The sequence below is a fragment of a genome, unplaced genomic scaffold (assembly GCF_019419815.1).
Source record: "Pyrus x bretschneideri cultivar Hongxiangsu unplaced genomic scaffold, Pyrus_bretschneideri_v1 Contig24, whole genome shotgun sequence".
Lineage (NCBI taxonomy): Eukaryota > Viridiplantae > Streptophyta > Magnoliopsida > Rosales > Rosaceae > Pyrus > Pyrus x bretschneideri.
The window spans coordinates 4076299-4097847 of NW_025999546.1; the positions used below are offsets into that span (position 1 = coordinate 4076299).

At 36.5% G+C, this 21549-nt stretch overlaps 2 protein-coding genes across 2 annotated transcripts; one reads left to right on the forward strand and one right to left on the reverse strand.

Moving 5' to 3' along the window:
- The first annotated feature begins 4733 nt into the window (after nucleotides 1-4733).
- LOC103952142 (protein NRT1/ PTR FAMILY 5.4-like) lies at nucleotides 4734-9481 on the forward strand. The gene is made up of 5 exons (XM_009363687.3): nucleotides 4734-4996; nucleotides 5210-5427; nucleotides 5603-5854; nucleotides 7413-7687; nucleotides 8314-9481. Exons 1-5 carry the CDS (start codon nucleotides 4927-4929, stop codon nucleotides 9191-9193), a joined length of 1695 nt encoding a protein of 564 aa, XP_009361962.2. The 5' UTR covers nucleotides 4734-4926; the 3' UTR covers nucleotides 9194-9481.
- A 7389-nt stretch (nucleotides 9482-16870) lies between these two features.
- On the reverse strand, nucleotides 16871-21159 carry LOC125478366 (uncharacterized mitochondrial protein AtMg00820-like). Its single transcript, XM_048586519.1, has 2 exons — nucleotides 21034-21159; nucleotides 16871-17176 (listed from the first exon to the last, which is right to left on the reverse strand). Exons 1-2 carry the CDS (start codon nucleotides 21157-21159, stop codon nucleotides 16871-16873), a joined length of 432 nt encoding a protein of 143 aa, XP_048442476.1.
- Between the last annotated feature and the right edge of the window lie 390 nt (nucleotides 21160-21549).

A 21549-nucleotide genomic window follows, 5' to 3' on the forward strand; every position in this document is an offset into this window, starting at 1 on the left:
CCATTGTTAGATGAAATTGTTCTCTTTTAGGGTAGGGATGACTGGCTTTGTTGATTACCGTGCTCCTATAATCAAATTAAATAGTAGAAGTGCAGCACTGAGCACTATTAATATATAATTTAATGCTTCCAGAGGTGCAGCACTAAGCAGCCTCGTATATTATATTATGTCATAAATATTCTCTTAGTAACCCCGTGACCAAGGAATGCAAGCTTACATTTAAATTTAATCTTCACATGGAGAGTTCCAATGAATGTGTACTCCTCTTTCAACTTATTATACGTTTTTCTTCCTTTTTAATATATAATTAACTTTGTCATTCAGTATTATAGTCGGGTGACAATCATTTTCACTTGTAATTGAAAGGTCTTAGGTTTGAATTTCGTGAATGGCGATTTCGATATCAAATTAGGTTGCTTATAGTGCGGCTTTGCCGAACTCCCCCTCCCCTTAGTGTAAAAATATCAATACTAAAAATACACACACACACACACACACACACACACACACACATATATATATAATTAGCTTTTTAGCCAAAATGATTTTTGAGATTGGCATAACTACTTACTTTGATCCCAAGATTGAAATCGATAGGAGTGATCCATGAGTTTGTCCACCATCAATCACCTTGGTCATTCCGTGAAAAATTCTGTTAAATAAGAGCAAAATGACAAAAATATCCTCAATTTAATTAACAATGGGCCAAAATGATTTGACAAAAATTGAGGTATTTTTGTCATTTTATCCTTATTTAATAGAGAATTTTCATTGAATGACCAAAATGATTGATGGTGGACAAACTCAGGGACCATGTCCATCGATTTCAAAATCTCAAAGACCAAAAAGTGAGGAATTACGCAAATTTCAGATACCATTTTAACTAAAAAACTTATCTCTACTAATTAATAAAGCACTCATTGTCAACTAAAATCATCTGAAATTACCAGTTTAACCCTCTAATTAAAACAAAACATGAATAAGAAATATAGGGCAGAAATGTAATTTCACACAACCAAATTTTGCTTTTTTTTTTCAAAGCCTCACATACATATAATCCTAATAAATCTCTAATTTAATAAATAAATAAATTAATAAATAATTTCTCTATCACTCTTTTCCTCTCTCCTTCTATTTCAAAAAAAAAAAAAAAAAAATTCTCACACACTTAGTGTACATGTGCCCATATGCTAGTATAATTCAAAATAGTAGTATTGCTTGTATAAAAAAACAAGTAATATACTGCAATTAAATATATATTGTCTTTGAGCTATGACATACAAAATCAATGCTCACACAAATTTTCGTGGACAATGAATACCACTTGCTCTTAATAATCTAATCAATTAGTTGTATACATTTATATATTAAATCTATTACTGGTTTTTAATTAAAAATATATATCTATATATTAAAGCTATCTCAGCACTAAGCAGCTATGATATTATACTATGCCATACGTATAGAATACAGTGACAGAGTTTATAATTTTTGTATGTTTTAAGTATATTAGTGTACCACAATATTTAATGGACATATTTATAATTTGTATAAACATTTTTAATATACTCGTAATATTTGATCAATTTTTTTTTTTTTAAATCACCCTAATTAAAATTGGGGTTACTTGTGGACAGGTGCTTAGTCAAGCTAACTAGATTCGGATAACTTTCAAAAGTGTGTGGATGGACTTTGTGAATGACTACATGTTATATAAGAGAGATGAATTTCAAATGACACCTTAAGAAGTATCATTTCCAAAGTCCTTTTGTAATACATTTGTAATGTTTGAGATTTGGCTTTAATTCTTTGAGGAGTTCCTTATCATTATTCTTGCAATGTATTTTTAACAATTAAATCTAAAGTTATGTAGAATTTTAAAATTTTCTCATCCAAAGATAGTAATTCAAAAATAGTAGTAATCTTGCCACTTACACTAGTAAAAAAAAAAACACTTTATGCGACGTACGTTCATTCGTCGTGCAAAGTAAAAAATCGTTGCGCAAGGGTTTGCGCGACGCAACCTTCGTCGTGCTCTAACCGTCGCGCCAAAGCAGTGATGCTAGGGTTTGCGCGATGAAGAAATAACATATATCGTGCAAAGTGGCCTTACGCGACGCACATCCTAGGGAGTGCGTCGCACAAACCCTTTTTTTATTTATTTAGTGAGAAATAATTTTTTTTGTTTTAGTGAAAAATATTATTTTTATTAACTTTTGATAAATATTGTAATTAAATTCTAAAGAATAATTAATTAACCAAGCAAAAGTATTTAATTATAAAATATATGAAAATGTACATACAAGGTGTCCAAACAAAAAAGAAAAAACTACAAGTGAACTAGGTTTAATACATCAGGCTACTGGGTATCGGCAGGGCGAGATGGCTCTGAGGTCGAAGGTGGAGTTAGCGAGATTTGGAGGCCGGACATTTGTATGGCTTGTACAAGTTCTTGCACCCTACCGACACAGGTCTTCATCTCCTCGCCCTGGGCCCTCAGCTGTGCCTTCATCTGCTCGCCCTCGGCCCTCAGGTGCGTCACTTCCGCCTTCAATGCATCGACCTCTGCTGTGTTCGATCTGGAAGAAGAAGCACCCCTCTCACGAATCCGCACTTTCCCCATATCTCAAACAACCTTGCCACGATGACGACCATAGTTCTGATCCAGGACATCAGTCATGATCTGAAAACCTACATCCTCAGGTACCATGAGGTCCTCGATCGGGGTCTCCGGGGGAAGCTGGGATGCTGCTTCATGGAGAACAGCAGTGCTCTTTTCCTCCATAGTAGCCTGTAATAATAAATAAAAAACATATAATGTTTAATAACAAAATATAAATAATATTTGAACGATTCATACATATAAGAATAATAACATATACTTACATGAAGCTGATTAGTGGTCTCATTACCAGGTCGAATGTAAACATCCTTGAACATGTCGATCTCTGGGAACTTAGAACCCTTCTGAAGAAAAAAACATTAAGAAAATTTTATTAATCAATAATAAAAAATAAATTGTATAAAATTTCAAAGTTAAAATACTTTTACCTCACGTCGTGACTTAAGCCTATACGAAAAGAGCTGCGAACCAGAATGGTGGAGAAGTGTCTTTGACTCTTGAGCTTTCTAGCCAGCAATAGATTTCTTCTGTTAAACACACAGTATACATGTTAATGCGACTATTTGAAATAAATTAATAAAAAAAGCTTAAAAAATAACATGTACAATAATAAATTATTATTAAAATATTATGTACATACTACAAATTTTGGGTCCAGTAAAATGTTTGCAGAGCTACTCCCAATCCTCTGGCCGGTCATTCAACTCGTCTGGAACATGTAGGCGAGCAATCTCCAGATCATCCCATCGCTTAAAATACGTGTGAAAATTGTTCTTCCATTGTTGGTACCGGATTGCTAAGGTCCTCTCTAAGTAGGCCATGGCCTTAGGGGATATGTCCTCAAATCATAAACGCACTACGAATATGAAAAATAATAAAATAATAGTAACAAATTTAATAATATTAAGATAATATATTTTGGTTTTTAATATTTGTAAACAAAATTAAAAAAAATGATAAAGGCTAAAAATTAATATACTAATCGACAACTTGTCTCGCACCAATATCTTCGTCTCTTCGGGAATTTCTACCCAAGACTCCCGTTGAAAAGGACAATTATCTCGAATAACAGCACCACAGCTACTAGCAATGCCGCTATGCTGCTGTGAGGTAGCCGCTCCACAATGTCACGGGTCATACACAATCTTGATCTTGGAGTTGGTCTGACGTATGCCCTTTAACTCCTTCAGCATTCGACTAGGTCCCCTGGTGTTTTTTTTAGCTGGCCAAAAATACTTAAATGGTGAAAACCCTAAGCTACAAATTTGTACAAAAAATTCGACACAACCTCCCCTAATAGTATAGCATTTCCCAAAACCTTAAAACAGTAAAATAATAGTAATTCGCAAACTGCAACACATTTTCACAATCCAGCAAATTTTCACCATCACAAAAATAATAATTTTAAAATGAAAAAAAACATTTGTAGTACAAATTAATATTTTTTTATTTGTAAGTGAGTAATCTTAATTCAAAATTTGTAGATGACGATTGTTCTATAACTTTATTTTTTTGTTTAAAAACAAATAAATTTGTAGATGGCAAATTTAAAATTAAATTATTATGGCATTATAACGTGTACGTATACGTACCATAGTGCCTAGCTAAGACAAATTACCCCCTACATCATCAACGATAACATTTTGAAAGGGTCATTAACAATAAATAATTATTGACAACGTTTATAATGGTCGGTTGTGTATGGATGAAGAGTTGACTTGTTAATAGTTTATTTTCCTGTATAAAATTCATCAACTTGAATCATAGTTACGTGGGGTATATATCTTCCTGTCATGGAGAGATTTTTCATTATGTCAAGAATATGGCTTGATACACCAAATGTCATAATTTAAGAAGTTTGATTTTGAAGAAAAAAAAAGTCAACTGCTTGTATTATAACACTTCATATGTCGGGATGTATGTCGGGCACGCAGAAGATTTTTTCGATGCTATGCATGCAAATTATGCAATCATGCAATGAAATGTGCGCTGGATTCTCCTGTCTTGGGGTGCACAGCAAGCAAACTACGCCTCCTAAAATAATTCTTATAAGCATAAAAGGCCAATAGCATCAAACCAAATAACTTTGTAAATTCTAATTGCCCACCACACACGCACACGTGCATTTATATATATGCGTTCAGAAACACGATTGATAGTAAGTCAACTAGAAAACTATAACGATCGATAGTAAGTCAACGAGAAAACTATGTAAACCACCAAATTTCCGGAGAAATTTCAACTACTTTTCTCTCTTGATGAGGAGGTCCAATAATATTTCAGCTCTCTAAACACTATCAATTATGAATATTGCTTCTACTGCACATGGAAAACCCAGTAGGGGTGGCTGGAATGCTGCTATTTTCATCATCTGTAAGCAATCAAATTTTGTTTTCATCTTATTTTTTTAGTTTTGTTTTACCAGCACCTTATTTTTCATTTAATTCCACAATTATTTGATTTGATTTTTTTTTTTTTGGCAACGAATATTTATATTGAGTTCATTAAGTTTTCTGAAAATTTATAGGAGTTTCATCTTTCATGAGTATACTGTATATTTGTTGCTTAATTAAATTTTATTTGCAGTGGTTGAGGTGGCCCAGCAGTTCGCATTCTATGGGTTGGCAAGTAACCTCATCATGTACCTCACAGATGTTTTGGACCAGCCCTTAGCCACGGCGGCTAAGAATGTCAACACCTGGCTTGGTGTTTCATCAGTCTTCCCTGTCGTCGGAGCCTTTCTTGCAGATTCATATTTTGGTCGGTTCAAAACCATCGTCTTCTCTGTCACCATCTATTTCCTGGTAAATCATCTAAGAGCTTTTCCCCTGAATATATGTTCCGAATGTTCAGATTTATGGTCTGATAATGTAAACCTATAGAACGAAGCCAGTTTAATTGACAAGAAAACATTAATCATGTTTGATTGTATAGATGTCCTTGTGTAGTTGTGTTCATAGCTTTTATATCATATTGTAGGGCATGGTTCTTTTGACTCTGTCCGTCTCAGTAATTCCTTCACAAAGTCGCCGAGCAGTGTTCTTTGTGGCGCTATACATTTTATCGGTGGCTCAAGGTGGGCAGAAGCCATGCGTGCAAACATTTGCAGCAGACCAGTTCGATGAGAACACGCCGGAAGAGATAAAGGTCAAGAGCTCCTTCTTTAACTGGTGGTACTTGGGGTTGGTGTTTGGTGCCACTTCTGCCACACTAGGAGTTGTATATCTCCAGGTAATAATTACTTTTTTTTTTTTTTTTGAGTATATTGATATTTTTGCAATAAGGAAAGAAAGAGTTCGGCTAAGCTACACAATAGGCAGCTTAATTTAGTTTTGAATTCATTATCTACGAGATTCGAATCTAATACCTCTTATTTCTAAACGAAGAAGAATATCATCAAACTGTAGTACTGAGTGGCAGTAATAATTACCATTTAGATTCTCACAACCTCCCAAAAGTATTTAGATTATAATAGTACACAAAAAATAAGATTTATTTATTTATTAGTATCTCAGGTTATATTATATATATTTTACTTTAAAATTTAATATTAAATGACTTATATATCTTAATATGTCATGACAATTTTAACCTCAAGGTTTAAAAAAATAAAAATAAAAAATTACTAATCCTAATCATTATATACATGAATTTAGTCAAATTGGCTATAGTAATATGTTCCCATCAATATGTTCAAATGCTTATCTATGTATTTAATTAGATGAAAATAACATATGGGCGCACACAAAACGTGTGTGAGAAAATTGTTTTATTTTTGTTTTTTAAATAGAAGGAGAGAGGAAGAGAGTGATAGAGAATGTGGGAGTGGAAAGTTTATTATTATTATTATTATTATTATTATTATTATTAGAAATATGTTTGGATTACATATAGGTGGGGTTTTGAAAAAAAAAACAGTAAAATTTGGTTGTGTGAAATTACATTTCTGCCACATATTTCTTATTTATGTTCTATTTTGATTGACAATAAATGTTTTATTAATTAATAGAAATTAGTATATATGAGTTTTTCTAGTTAGACCCACTACTCGTCTGAGTACACCCTACAAAAAATTTGAAGTGTTTGATTTCCAAATTTACCCTTAAAATGTAAATAAAAAAAGAAAAAAAGAAAAGAAAAAGGAACCTGGCAAACCCCCTTCCCCCTACAGGCACCCTCCGCGATCCCCGACCACGACGCCGGTGATCCTCACCAGCCTGATTATCGCCCTCTCCCTCCCTCTCTTTTTTGGATTTTGGACCCATAAAATTCTCAACCATTAAAAGATCAAGAACAAATTGAATCAAAATAAGAATCTGAATTCAAAGAACTTGCAAATCAAGTTTTAAATTGAAGGAACTCCTTGCTCATGGGTTTTGAAAGCACTTGCAAGAGTGATAGAGAAAGAAAGATGGCTTTGAGGTTGGTAGGGGACGCCGTTGGTGATGTGAGGGACGCCGTTGGTGATGTGAGGGACGCCGATGGTTGTTGTCTGAGAGGGGGAGAAATGTCATGAGATGAGGATGTGGGTGTATTTCCTCAAGGATAAAACTGCATTTCACAAAATAAAAAAAAATTGCGGGGTGAATTCAGATAATTGCGTGGTTTACGTAGAAAAACTCCTAGTATATTTGTCCTATCGTTTGCCTAAAGATGAAACATTACTAATCCTACCATTTTTCCAGTTCAGTCATCAAAATGTCACAAAAAAGGTAATTAGATTTTTTTTTTCTTGTTGATAAATTAATTAGTTCTGTACACTAATTAATTGAAATTACTACACTTGTAGGATAATGTTGGGTGGGGATTAGGGTTTGGAATATTGGCAGGGGTTTTGGTTTTGTCACTAGTATCGTTCTTGGTGGGAACTAAAAGGTACAGAAAGCAAAGGCCTCCAGGGAGCCCTTTTACTACGGTGGCACAAGTGATCGTTGCAGCAGCTCGGAAATGTCATATCATTGAGACACTCAATTGCGAGGGAGTTTACCATGGAGATGAGAAGGGTGAAGCCATGCTACAACGTCAGTCGCAGCCTCTAGTTTTGGCTCGTACTAATCAACTCAGGTACAAACTTAATATCGCATAAAGTACTACTCTTTAATGTTTATAATGTGTTCTCATCATTCAAACTGTTCATTTTTTTTTTGTTTTTTTTTTTCAAAAAATAAAAATAAAAAATTCATATGAAAGATCAGCACAAATGAAAATTTTTTATTGGGTATGTAAATAAGAAATACAAAGAATCTTTCCATTAGATTAAGAGTGGATCAGAATTGATCATATCTTTGTCATTCATTTGCGCAAAACAAACACATATATAATAACGTAATGAATGACTTAACAATTTTAGGTTATATAGAAAGATATAGATGTATAGTCATAGACGGTTAACAGAAAACGTAGACGTCCGAACCTCTAGTGTCCTAAAGTCAAACGTTAAAAGTATTGGTCAGCTGCTTCCTTTGTCGTGTGTGTACGTCTAGCTAGATACTGATCGACTGAACTTTCTATATTGTCCACTTGCATTCATAGATTATATTCTTTTTCCCTTGGCTGCTTTTCCCCTTTTGTCATAAAGTAAAAGTAGACAGCTAGTACCTTAGCTCTATTTTTTCTGATACGAGATTCATACTCTAATCAATTACACATAACAAGCATAGGTAGCATAATGAAAACAAAAAATAATGCAGATGCTTGGACAAGGCAATGATCATAGACGAACAAGATGCATCAACGAAAACTAGAAACCCATGGAGGCTATGCTCTCTCAATCAAGTGGAAGAAGTGAAGCTCGTCCTTCGACTCATCCCCATATGGTTGAGTTGCCTAATGTTTGGTGTAATCCAAGCCCAACTTCACACCTTCTTCACCAAACAATGTAGCACAACCATCCGATCGATTGGTCCCCATTTCCAGGTTCCTGCGGCATCACTTCAAGGCCTCGTTGGCATTGCAATCCTAATCGCCGTTCCAATCTACGACAGGGTTTTTGTCCCAGTAGCCCGAAAATATACGGGACACCCCTCGGGTATTACTGTGCTACAAAGAATCGGCATTGGGCTCGTTCTATCCATACTCCTCATGGTTGTGTCGGCTCTAGTAGAGGCCAAAAGGCTCAACATTGCAAAAGACTACAATCTCATTGATAAACCTAAAGCAATAATACCCATGAGGGTATGGTGGTTACTCCCACAATACTTGATTCTTGGCCTCGCAGATGCATTCGCCACGGTTGGACTTCAAGAATTGTTCTACGATCAAATGCCGGAGCAAATGAGAAGCATGGGAGCGGCAGCGTCTATGAGTGTTGTAGGAGTTGGCAGCTTCATTAGCAATTGGATTATATCTGCTGTGGAGTTAATTACCTCAAGAAATGGAAACAAATGGCTTGGTGACAATATCAATAGGGCTCACCTCAATTACTTCTATTGGGTGCTGGCAGTTTTGAGCACACTAAATTTTTGTGTCTATGGGGTAATTGCAAGTGCTTTTGTGTACAAAAAGGTCGAAAGAGAAGACAAGGTGAAGATGGAGTTGACCTTTGTAAAGAACCAAGATGGAGAGATGTGAGACATGATTCAACTGCGCAGGAAGAACAAGATTCAAACATGGATAAAGCGCTGTACCATTGAAGCTGGAACCAAGCCTCTGTCCATTAATACTTAATGCGAAGAACTAAACGCGTTCTACAATTTAAATATTGCGAAATACAGAGGTCTTAGATTTAAAATTTAAATGGAGACTTTTTGTGGATTGTGTTTTCGAGTCTCCCGTACAAACACAACCCACATTATTCAACTTATTGTTTTATTTTTCTAGATGAACTCTTCACGAATCAAATATAAAACTGTGGGATATTGTTGGAGTTCGAGAAAGTTGGAAAAACTTGGATAAAGTTTTAGTCTCATTGATCGGTACAGAATTTGGACATATTTCACATAACAAATGGAAGAGCTAGCACATGTGGAAAATAGAACTGGTGGGTGGTAGGGTTAAAATTTTGGAACAGGGCACCAAACGTGGCCAATATTTTTGTTGAGAGTTGTCCCACATCGGTGAGGGATAAGGTTTGCTATGTGCTTATATGATCTTAGGCTACTTCCCATATTGCCAATTGGTTTTATGGTGGAACCTCAATTTCATCATGGTATCAAAGTGGGTTGTTCTCGTGTGAAACTAAACGGCCACACACGCTCCATGTCACCCAATTATTGTCCACGTATAGGCTTGAAAATCTGCCACACGTGCGGGGACATGTTGAGAGTTGTCCCACATCCGTGAGGAACAAGGTTTGCTATGTGCTTATATGGTCTTGGACTACTTCCTATATTGCCAATTGATTTTATGGTGGAACCTTCAAACATAACAAATGGAAGGCATGGAAGGATAGAAAGATTAGGAGGGTATAGAATCCTCCTCCATTAATAATACAAGGATATGTGTAAAGTTTCAACACATACCATTATATCATTACCACAGATTACGATGCACAATCATATAAATTGCTCTCAATCAATTGAGACCAGTAGCTAATTTTCCAACTCTGCATTCATGTAATGGTGGAACTATTTGGCTCTTATTGTTTTTTAGTCTCGGTACCCATAAAAAAAGTTTTTAGTTGAGGATGTAAACGTTTCAACTTAAATTTAATCAATGGAAGTCTATTATTTTGAAGGCAAAATCAAAACGCCCACAAATTATTCCTCGCTTCCGTGCAATTGGGATTCATATATTAAGATGATTTGAAGAATCGTTGAGAGATGACAAATCCTATTGAACTGAGAGACCAAATTTGAATGGCAGGGATTGAAGGAAACAATCAGATTGTGTATACAGGAAAACATGAATGATAATTGTATTCAAAGGTGTTAAACTCAGGATTTTGTTCTTAATTAGAAGTTACGAGTCCAAACATGTCGTTCTTAATCGTTCTTATTTTGCCTCATGTTGCCTCACACAGTACCGGGACTGTATAGGAGGGAGATTGTGCTCCCTATCCTTATATACTATATACAGTTTCAAAAACATTAACGACGAACGAACGTTTTTCTTAACTAGGTCCTAATGACTATGGTCCAATATAATTTAGAGGGGCAATTATTGTACCATTAACATGTAAGTACGTGCTTAGCCGTATATACGAAGGGAAAAAAAGAAACTAGTGGTTTAAGTAATCATGCATGCTTTGGTATGCCCTTATTGAAATATACTAAATCGATCAACTAAATATTGTATCAAACTATGGCCATTGTTACATGAAATTGTTTTCCTTTTAGGGTAGGGATGACTGACTTTGTTGATTACTATGTTCCTGCAATCAAATCAAATAGTAGTACAACACTAAGCACTATATGGTTTATTGTTTCCAGAGGTGCAGCACTAAGCATCCACTGATATTACATTAGGTCATAATTGTTCACCTCTTAGAGCATTTCCAAATAAGATGTCAAAATGTCCAAATCAACAATAACGGTAACAAAAGACAACATTAATGTTTTCCAATCGAGAAGCCAAATCTGATGTGGCATGACATGGATTGACATATTTCCCCTTGTTGCCAAATTTGACAGCACCTTTAGATTTTTTTAATTAATTATTAAATTCTTTTTATTAATTTTTTATTGGTTTAAACCATTATCCATTTGTTTATTTTCATTCCCAATGCAAAGAAAATACAGATGAATTATTATTTTATGTTTAAAATTTGACATATCGGTAGGAGGTCAAAAGTTTAAAAGATGCTAAAGTGTCAAGTAAGCCTTCAAATTTAAATTTTAGGTTAAAAATTTGGGGATGGTCTTAGTTACCTGGTGACTAAAACATATACGATCGCTTTCATTTAAATTTGAGGACAATAATGTACGATCGGGCTTCTAAATTAAATAGTGTCACATGGAGTGTTCTAATAAATATTTATTCCTCTTCAATTCACCTGGTCTCTCCCCTCTCTTAATATATAACTTCAAATAGTAATATCACTTGTATAAAAATCAAGTAATAAACTGTAATTAAATATATTTTGGTATCACCGTTGTCAAGGCCGTTGCTCTTAGCGATGCCCTCCGTTTCGCAAAACAGAGAAATGTCAGGAATGTAGTGGTTGGTTGAAGTGACTCCAGGATTGTTATTGATGGGATTGCTCTTAGGGATGCTCTACCTTTTTGCAAAACAGAGAAATGTCAGGAATGTAGTGGTTGAAGTGACTCCAGGACTGGTTGAAGTGACTCCAGGACTGTTATCGCTCTTAGGGATGCTCCCCTTTTTGCAAAACAGAGAAATGTCAGGAATGTAGTGGTTGAAATGACTCCAGGACTGTTATTGATGAGATTCTGGACCGGTGCAAGATTTTTCTAAGGCTCAAAACAATTATTGAGGTAATCAAATGGCTGGTGACTTAGTTTGATTTATTCAGTGGCAACATGTTTACAGAGAAGTCAACTTTCTTGTAGATGCTATTAATTCCATTGGTCACAATGTTGACAATATTTGTATTTGAGATAGGGTGCTTCCTAGTGAGGCACGACAAGAGCTTGTTTTTCACTGTTTAGGCTCTGGGTGTTCCCGAAGATTCTCCTTTTCTTAACTAAGTTTATTTCTTAGCACAAAAAATAAAATAAAAAACTATCTCAGAACTAAGCAGCTCTGATATTAGTATGTTTTGAGTATATTAGTATACTGCGATATTTAATTGACATATTTATACTGCAATATTTAAAAAAACAAATTACCTCAATTAAAATTGAGGTTAGTTGTAGACATGTTTTTGGTCAAGCTAACTAAATTCAGATAACTTTCAATAATTATGTGGCTGGACTTTGTGAATGACTAAATGTATATAAGTGCGAAAGTATCATTTTCGTCCTTTGGTCATTGTCTTTGTAGTACATTTGTAATGTTTGAGATTTGGCTTTAAATTCCTTGAAAAGTTTATATATTCTTCTTGACATACTTCGACTCGAATGTCCACTAAGACTCCAAATCAAGTTGTGCTGGCCGATACCTGGAAATTGACGAAGTCATAAAGTGTAATGATGTGGAAAATGTGAATAAATTTAAACCTAAGAGTGCCTAAATACCAGAGTGTACTGGTGAGCGGGTATGCACCCACTTCACACATGTCGTCAGAGTATAAGTAAACTACAATAGTGTGGGTAAGGATCATATCCTCAGAGGTAGTCACTTATATTGAGATTTGCCAAGAATCCTCGTCGGTACGATCGTTCAGCCACTACAACCTAGAAGGGCACAAAACAGAAAATGTGAGTGGGCAAAAACAAAGTTTTGAAAACACATTTCACTTTTCAAATATAATAACCCCTCACCGTAAAACCCGTATAATTTCCCAGAAAATAGTAGTATATACGTATATAAGAATCATGCTCAAAGCGGTGGAAATCCAAGTATATGCCATGTCAATTATCTCTTAAGTAAACATGTAAGCCAGATGGAATAAATCAATGTAAAATGATATGTCAGTCGAAGTCACCTAACGTGACCTGTACGACTAAACCTATAGCTCATCCATTCAGCCGGAGTCACCTAATGTGACCTGTACGGCTGACCCTCATCCATCAATAGTACTGTGTCAGCCAGGGTCACCTAACGTGACATGTACGTCTGACCCTCATCCATCAATAGTACCATGTCAGCTTGAGTCACCTAACGTGACCTATACGGCTGACCCTCATCACAGCTATACTCACTGCAATTTCTATCATCAATAAGTACTCACCTAAAGCTTACCTAGGCGTCTGTAGTGTCATGCAACATTATGCATATCTATACTAATACATATACTAAAATGTAATGCAATTGACTTGACATTTAAAAACGTAATTCTATTTAAAGCAGTTTCTAGGAAAACATAAAACATGTATACATATATATAGAAAACCAAAAGCTCACTCACTGGTATGTAGCTATGTCTTAATCCCCGAGTCTTGCCTCGCTACACTCGTCCTCCGGAAATGTCTCACCTATATGTGCAACAACTAATTTAACGTCAATTTGATAGCACATATACAAAACCTAGGATCAATTTCTCATACGTCGCTCAATTAGGGTGTTTGAATATACCATTGTAGCCTACTCAACCCTACAAGCATCCTCATATTTTTAGAATAATTTTTGGACTTAATCTAGTTTAAGTGTAAAACCCAACTTAAAACTAAATGGACTTAATCCATTTTGAACATAAGGCCTAAACCAATTAAATGGCTTAGGTCCAATTTGAAATGGTTTAAAGGTTGGGCTGGCCCAACAGATTCTTTTTTTTTTTTTTTTTTTTTTTCCCTTCTTCTTCCTCCTTGCGAAAATCTGCACTTTTGCAGTTTGGAACGCAAGACTTCTAGAGCTCATTTCGAGCTCGATTCTCAACCAAAATCCATGATTCAAAAGCCTAAGTAAATTTAGGAATGCAGGGAATATATCTATACCCATTTGGTGTGGTGAAATAGACAGGGTTCGCCGGAAAAGTGGTCTAAAAGTGGCCAAATGGTCACGGGTCCAAGAATTCCAGAAAACTGGACTTTTTCCTAACTTTCCTAGCTAGTTTCTAGTTCGATACTAAATCAAACTTGATGATTCAAAAGCCATTTTGAAGTTAGAAATGTAGAGAAGACAATGCTACTCTTAAGAGACCCAACGGAGAACCGGAGTTGGTCGGAAATTTGGTCTGAAAATGGTCACTTTCCACAATCTGGGGAAATTCTTCCCCGAGATGAAATCTGTATTAAATCACCCACAAACCTTCTATTTAATATTAAAAACATCCCTAGGAGTTCAACGTGAGAAGTATTTGAGGTTGGAAATTCCAAACTTACCTTGGTCAAAAGGTTCGAGATTCCGACGAAGTTACCATACGAAAACAACACAATTCCAAAGGGTGAGAAAGGGTAAGTATGGGGTGTGAGGAAGAAAGGGAGAAATTTTGATAGTTGCAGTAGGTGCAAATATGCATGTGCGTGTGTGTGATGCCGGGGACGAGATCACCGAGAGGAGGAGAGGTGTGCGAGAGTGTGAGGGAGAAAAGGAATTTTCTGGAATGAGGGGGAAAAAGGCACGGGTTGAGGGAGTAATAAGGCCCTTAATCGGACCATTGAGTTAAGGCCCTAAAAATGGGTCCAAAGAAGAAATAACCAACCCGAAAAATATAATTACACCCATACTCGTTATTAATTCATGTCGACGTGCTCGGGACGTCGAGCACTATTTAATTTCGTGAGCGAGGGAATAATTTAAAACTATGTATGTCCATACACATCATTAAATTACGAGTGCATTATTGTCATTTTACATGCTCGGTGATAAAATATATACCTTGATTTAGGACGGGCTGTAACACTTCTTGCAATAAATTTGTAACAGTTAATATAAAATCATGCAAAATTTTAAAATTTTCTTATCCAAAGAGAGCAGAAGTACCTAATTCAAACATAGCAGTAATATTGCCACTCAGTAGTACAGATTAATATTTTTCTCTATTTGTAAATGAAAATTTTTAGGTTCACATTTCATTCATGGTGAATTCATACTAAATTATTATGACAAATATAATGTCTACACCGTATTGCCTTACCCCCAAAATCATCAACATTTTGAAAGGGTCATTAACAATAAACAATATGTTGTAATTAATATTTCACAGCGTGATTGTGTAAATCCTATGTAGATTGGGTTTAGGATTGTTCTTTGTTCTAGGAATTTTTTCCTATTAGACTTTGTATTATTTGGAGAGCAACTTTTTCTCTCCTTATGATTTACTATATATAAAGACACAAACATCTACTTTATTCACTCCGCACACTCTCTTGCTGCACCCCCTCTCAGAAGAAAGAATGTTTTCCAATGTGATTTGTATTCTTCTCAATCAGAGGTATATATACAATCATATACAATCCTACCATAATAAGAAAAGAATAAATACAATTGATTACAAGAAATATATCCCAAACTAGGAAACCCAAGATAATAGGAATCCCATAATCGTAGGAATTCCAATACAAGTCAACACTCCCCCTCAAGTTGGTGCATATATGTTGCATATGCCCAACTTGTCTAGAAACCTCAAGAACTTGTCTCAAGAAACCGCCTTGGTGAAAATGTCCACTACTTGGTCTTCTGTTCTTATGGAAGGAACCTCAATTACCTTACCATCCAACTTCTCCTTAATAAAGAACCTGTCAACCTCCACATGTTTGGTCCAACCATGTTGCACTAGATTATAAGCAATATCTCGAGCTACTTTATTGTCACAAAATAACTTCATTGGCTTAGTATGTTTGACCCCCAAATCTTGTAACAAAAACTTAAGCCATAAGATCTCACAAATACTAAGTGTCATACCTCTGTATTCGGCTTTTGACTTGACCTTGCCACTACATTTTACTTCTTGCTTCTCCACGTTACTAGATTTTTCCCAACAAAGGTGAAATATCCGAATGTTGAGCGCCTATCACCTATTGATTCTGCCCAATCAGCGTCTATATAACCCTTAACTCTGAAATGCCCATTTTTTCGAAACAGAATTGCTTTACCCAAACTTTCTTTCAAGTAACTCAATATTCTCATAACGGCATTCATATGTTGTTCTCCTGGATTATGCATATATTGACTAACTATACTTAATGCATGAGCAAGATTTTTCCTAGTATAGGCCAAATACATTAATATTCTTACTAATCTTTGGTACCTCCATTTATCAACTAGCACCTGGTTCTGATCAATACCCAGCTTCATCTCTTCTGCCAACAGAGTAGTCACCGGCTTGCATGCTGACATACCGGTTTCTTCCAACAAGTCAAGGATGAACTTCCTTTGTGATAGAAATATCCCGAACTTGCATCTCGATACTTCAATCCCAAGGAAATATTTTAAAGAACCGAGATTTTTCATTTCAAATTTTGTAGACAAATATTTCTGTAAGGCCGCTTGCTCAATGGAGTCGTTATCGGTAATCACCATATCATCCATATATACAATGAAAGTTGTAATCCTTTCGTTCTTGCGTTTCAAAAATAATGTGTGAACCTAATTACTCGGCCTATAACCGAATGCTCTCATGGACTTAGTGAACCTACCAAACCAAGCTCTCGGAGACTACTTCAAACCATATAATGACTTCCTGAGCCTATATACCTTTTGTTTCTGCATGCTCGGATCATTACACCTTGGTGGAAGGTCCATGTAAATCTCCTCGATTAGATCTCCGTGGAGGAACACATTTTTTACATCGAATTGTTGCAACAGTCAATCTAGGTTTGCTACTAAGGACAATAGAACACGAACTATATTGATCTTGGCCACCGGTGCGAATGTATCAGTGTAGTCGATGCCATATATCTGTGCATACCTATTCGCCACCAATCTCGCTTTAAAGCGATCCACTATTCCATCCACTTTGTAGTTCACTATATAGACCCATTTGCATCCTATAGGTTTCTTTCCGGCTCCGGCTGGTAAGTCAATTATTTCCCAGGTAGCATTCTTCTTCAACGATCTCAATTCCTCTTTCATTGTATCTTTCCAGCGGGAATCTGCTAAGCTTCCTGCATGCTGTTAAGAATAGCTACAATAGATAATTGATATACAAATGACTAAATTGATTCAGACAGGTGACGGGTAGACACATAATTATTCAATGGATATCTCACTCTTGAATTAGAATTTGGTTCACTCACAAGGTACTTGTATTTACACTTAGGGTTTGCCTTGTAAATAGGTAAGGAATACTTGGTTAATACGATCGGGAAGACGACGAAATGTAGGTGCATCTAGTGTAGAAGACGATTGGTTATGCGTACTAACAGAAAATGAGTCCATATTCTGATTTGAGACTACATATGGGGAAGAATCACGAGCTAGCTACTGCTGCTCAGTTTCATTTAAAACATGTAGCTGCAGCTCTATTTCAAGCACATAACCCATGTGCTGGTCTTCCTCCCAAGGCCAAACAGCTAGTTCCTGGTTTGTTAGCTGTTGTTCGGTGGTCTACTGATCAGTGGGCTGCTATTTAGTGGCCTTCTGATTACTAGAGGTTGTGGGTTCCAAATGTGGTGGATGCTCTTCATGTAGCTCACTTCCTGCTATAGGGAAATAATCAAAATACCCAACTTCATCACCTCGATACTCCCCCTGAAGTAAGGACAAGAAGGAACTGAAAAACATTTCCTTTTTATGGAAAATCACATCCGGAGTTATAAACATCTTTTTAGTCGGAGGATGACAACAACGATATCCCTTTTGAGTAGAGGCATAACCCAAAAACACGCAACAGAGGGCTCGAGGGTCAAGTTTACTTTTCCGTTGAGGAGGATAAAGATGAACAAAAGAAACACACCCATGGGAAGATTCGGAATCGGTAGGCAACTAGTCAGAGCCATAAGGGCCTGAAACGGTGTCTGGAAGTTGAGAATGTAAGAAGAAGACGATTAATAAGATAGGCCGCGGATGTGGGTGCTTTACCCCAATAATGTAGAGCGAGATATGCCTCAATTAGCGAGGCACACACCACTTCTAACAAGTGTCTATTTTTTCTTTTGGCAACCCCATTCTGTTGAGGAGTATACGGGCACGTGGTCTGATGAAAAATACCATGCATATCAAGGAATGAATGAAGTTCCGTATTAACATACTCTCCGCCATTGTCACTTCGAAGAACCTGGATATTCATGTTGTACTGCACACCAACCATTTTATGGAACTTTTGAAAGACCGAACTCTTCATTTCTTCACTTTAACAAACTAACCCAAGTCATTCTTGTACAATCGTCAATAAAAATAACAAACCAGTAAGCACCACCAAAAGTAGCTATTTTTGAGGGACCCCACACATCATAATGCATAATCATAAAAGGAATGAAACTTTTATTTAAACTTGAAGGAAAAGAAGTTTGATGGCTTTTAGCCAAATCATAAACATCACACTTAAACTGAGAAACATCGCTCTTAACAAACAGACTAGGAAATAACTTATGCAGATAACCAAAAGAAGCATGCCCAAGGTGTTGGTGCCACATCCAGATGTCCAACAGTTTATTAGCATGCCCAAGGCTTGAGTCAGTAGGCCAGAACTACTGGTAGTCAACTCCAAGTAATAAAGCTTCCATCGTCTAATACTATAACCAATCGTCTTCTGCGTCCGGATGTCCTTAAAAACACAAAAATTGGGCCAAAAAATAACTAAATAGTGCAAGGCAAGGGTTATTTGGGCAATGAATAACAAATTATAATTTAAAAAGGGAATCATAAGAATGGTGTCAAGTTTCATGGTATTAGAAAGGGCAACTGTGCCTTCCCCGATAACTGGGGTGACATCTCTATTAGCAATAATGGCCACGGTTTGTGTGGAAGTTATTAGGGATAGAACATGTCTAGAATCACAAGTCATATGTTTAGTAGCTCCAGAATTAATTATCCATGTATTATTCGTAACAGAAGTGGAACTATTTAGTGCCTTACCATCACTACTACCTACCACATCAATCATGGCAGAGGCCTTGTCTGCTATATGATATAAATCATTCTTTTTTCTGTAATGGAGGCTCATGATTTGTTGCCTCAGGGATCATGGGTCTTATCCCAATTCTTGAGATATCAAATTAGCACAAAACAGCGGCTCTTGGAGTGTCCTGTCATGCCATAATATAGCACTTACCTTGGGGATGGTCCCAGCTTGTCTGGCTAGAGCGAGTTTGTCCTGGCCGATTTTATGACCCGGCTCGGTCCGACCAAGAGGAAGATCCACGAATCTTTGCAGCCATGATAGTAGGTTCATTCTTGTCAACTTCCATCTTCATTGCTTCTTTTCGATTAACTTCACAGTGAACATAAGTGTAAGAAGTCTGAAACCCAAGTGGGGGATCCTTCCGTAACACTTTTCCACAAACCTGATCAAACACATCATCGAGGCCACCAAGAAACACACAGACTCATTGTCTCTCAATGGATTTATGAAATGTTTGAATGTCATTCTCACACTCTATGGACACCTTATTAAAGTGATCCAACTCTTGGAAAATCGCAGTCAGTCCCTCGAAATACGTAGCTAAAAGTCGGCCATTCTAACGTGATGCCTTCTGATTGAAAGAATAAATTCGAGCCTCATCATTCTCGTCAAAGTAGGTTGCCTTAAAAGTGTCCCAAATCTTATTCGAAGTAGATAATCGAATGTACCATTACATAATCTCTGGCTTCATTAAAGACAATAGCCAACTCTTAATTCTCTGATGTTCAGAGAACCAATCATCATATTTAGGATCGTCTTCGTTAGGTGCCTTGATTGACCCATGAAGATACTTCATCTTCTTCCTCCCAACGATATGGATTTGAATGAGAGAAGCCCATAAATCATAGTTCTTGTCATCCAATACCATACCAATATTGAAACTAGAATTATCCAACTGTACCCCATAATTGGAGCAGCAACATGAACAATCACAGAACCAATTGCCGTTTCGTCAGCCATTTGCTTTATTGTCGATGCAAATCAGAAACTGCAACGTTATGATGAAAGAAAAAAGGGAACACGGGGACAAAACACTGAAGGAACATGGGCAGCAATGATGTTGGGTCTCTTGTTGCAATCGATTAGGGACGAGAAAACAACTCGGATAACAACAGCGTTAAGTCGTTCGTTGTTTACGTCGAAACAGAGGCATAACGAAAGTGTACTAAGCACGGCAATACCAACCCAAGGGCTTGGTCCTTTTTTTCTCTAACTCGACTCTGATGCCAAGAAGAAAGAATGCTTTCAAATGTGATTTGTATTCTTCTCAATCAGAGGTATATCCTAACTAAGAAACCCAAGATAATAGGAATCCCATAATCGTAGGAATCCCAATACAAGTCAACACTTTCTCCCTTTCAATAAATTGGCCATAACACAATAACACTTATTGACAACATTTGCAATAATCGGTGATGCCAGTTTGTGTATGAATCACAAGTTGACTTGTTAATAGTGTATTTTCTTGTTTAAAATTCTGATGAGGATTCTCTCTCCTATTTTTCCCTCACCTTCACTCTGATTTTTACTTGAATGGTTACGCTTAAATCACATTAACATTTTTTGTTGACTTTTTTTATATAGAAAGAAAGACGAAGTGAGAATTGTAAGAGAAGGCGATATAATCCTACATCCATATTATTTGTTAGGGTAAATTTCAGTATACTACCCTCAAGTTTCATGGTTTTCAACATTTGGTGCATGAGGTTTTTTTTCGTCCCTAAGTCATACCTAAAGTGTTAATTTTGGGATAGTCTCATACATCCGTTAGTCTGGCTGTTAAGTCTTCTGTTAATTGATGACATGGTGCCCATGTGGACAATGATTGGGCGCCACGTGCCATCAAAGAATCCATGTGGAAATTAAAAATTCAAAAAATAAAAAATAAAAATTGGTCATCTTCTACCTCCCCCGACTTCCCTTCCTCCCTTATCCTTCTATTCTCTCCTCTGCAGCAATCCACCAAACCCTCATCTCCTCTTCTATTCGACTTGTTATACATCCACCCTTCCCCCTCCATCTTCCCCTCCATCTTCGACTCCACCCATCCAACCCACCAAACCCTAATCTGCATTGTGCCCACTCTAGCTGCTCACCCTTCCCTTCCCCAAAACCATAATTTGTATTTTCTTAATCCCAATTTCCTAATCATCTCAAAACTTCCACATCAATTCATCTCCTAATTTCAATAATCTGTAATAATCCCCAATTTAACTGTAGATCGTACAACGCTGTTCAAGTCATGAAACCTTCTCGAGAAACCCTCCCTCTTCCTCAACAACCACCACCCCTACCTTTTCACCAACCTTCTCCGTTTTTTCCTCACCCAAAACAATTCCGACAATGACAGCCTTACCGTTTAATTCATCGACATCCAACAGAGATAGGGACCAATTCGGCGTCTTCTTTGACCCCTTTGGGA

What these genes read in the sequence shown, in the direction of transcription:
- LOC103952142 (XM_009363687.3), top strand. Translation starts at nt 4,927, where the DNA reads ATGAATATTGCTTCTACTGCACATGGAAAACCCAGTAGGGGTGGCTGG. An exon ending in TGCTGCTATTTTCATCATCT is followed by an intron (nt 4,997 to 5,209) that starts GTAAGCAATCAA and finishes TTTTATTTGCAG; the next exon opens with TGGTTGAGGTGGCCCAGCAG. An exon ending in TAGGAGTTGTATATCTCCAG is followed by an intron (nt 5,855 to 7,412) that starts GTAATAATTACT and finishes CTACACTTGTAG; the next exon opens with GATAATGTTGGGTGGGGATT.
- LOC125478366 (XM_048586519.1), bottom strand. Translation starts at nt 21,159, where the DNA reads ATGGAGGGGAAGATGGAGGGGGAAGGGTGGATGTATAACAAGTCGAAT. An exon ending in AGGAAGGGAAGTCGGGGGAG is followed by an intron (nt 17,177 to 21,033) that starts GTAGAAGATGAC and finishes TATTCTTAACAG; the next exon opens with CATGCAGGAAGCTTAGCAGA.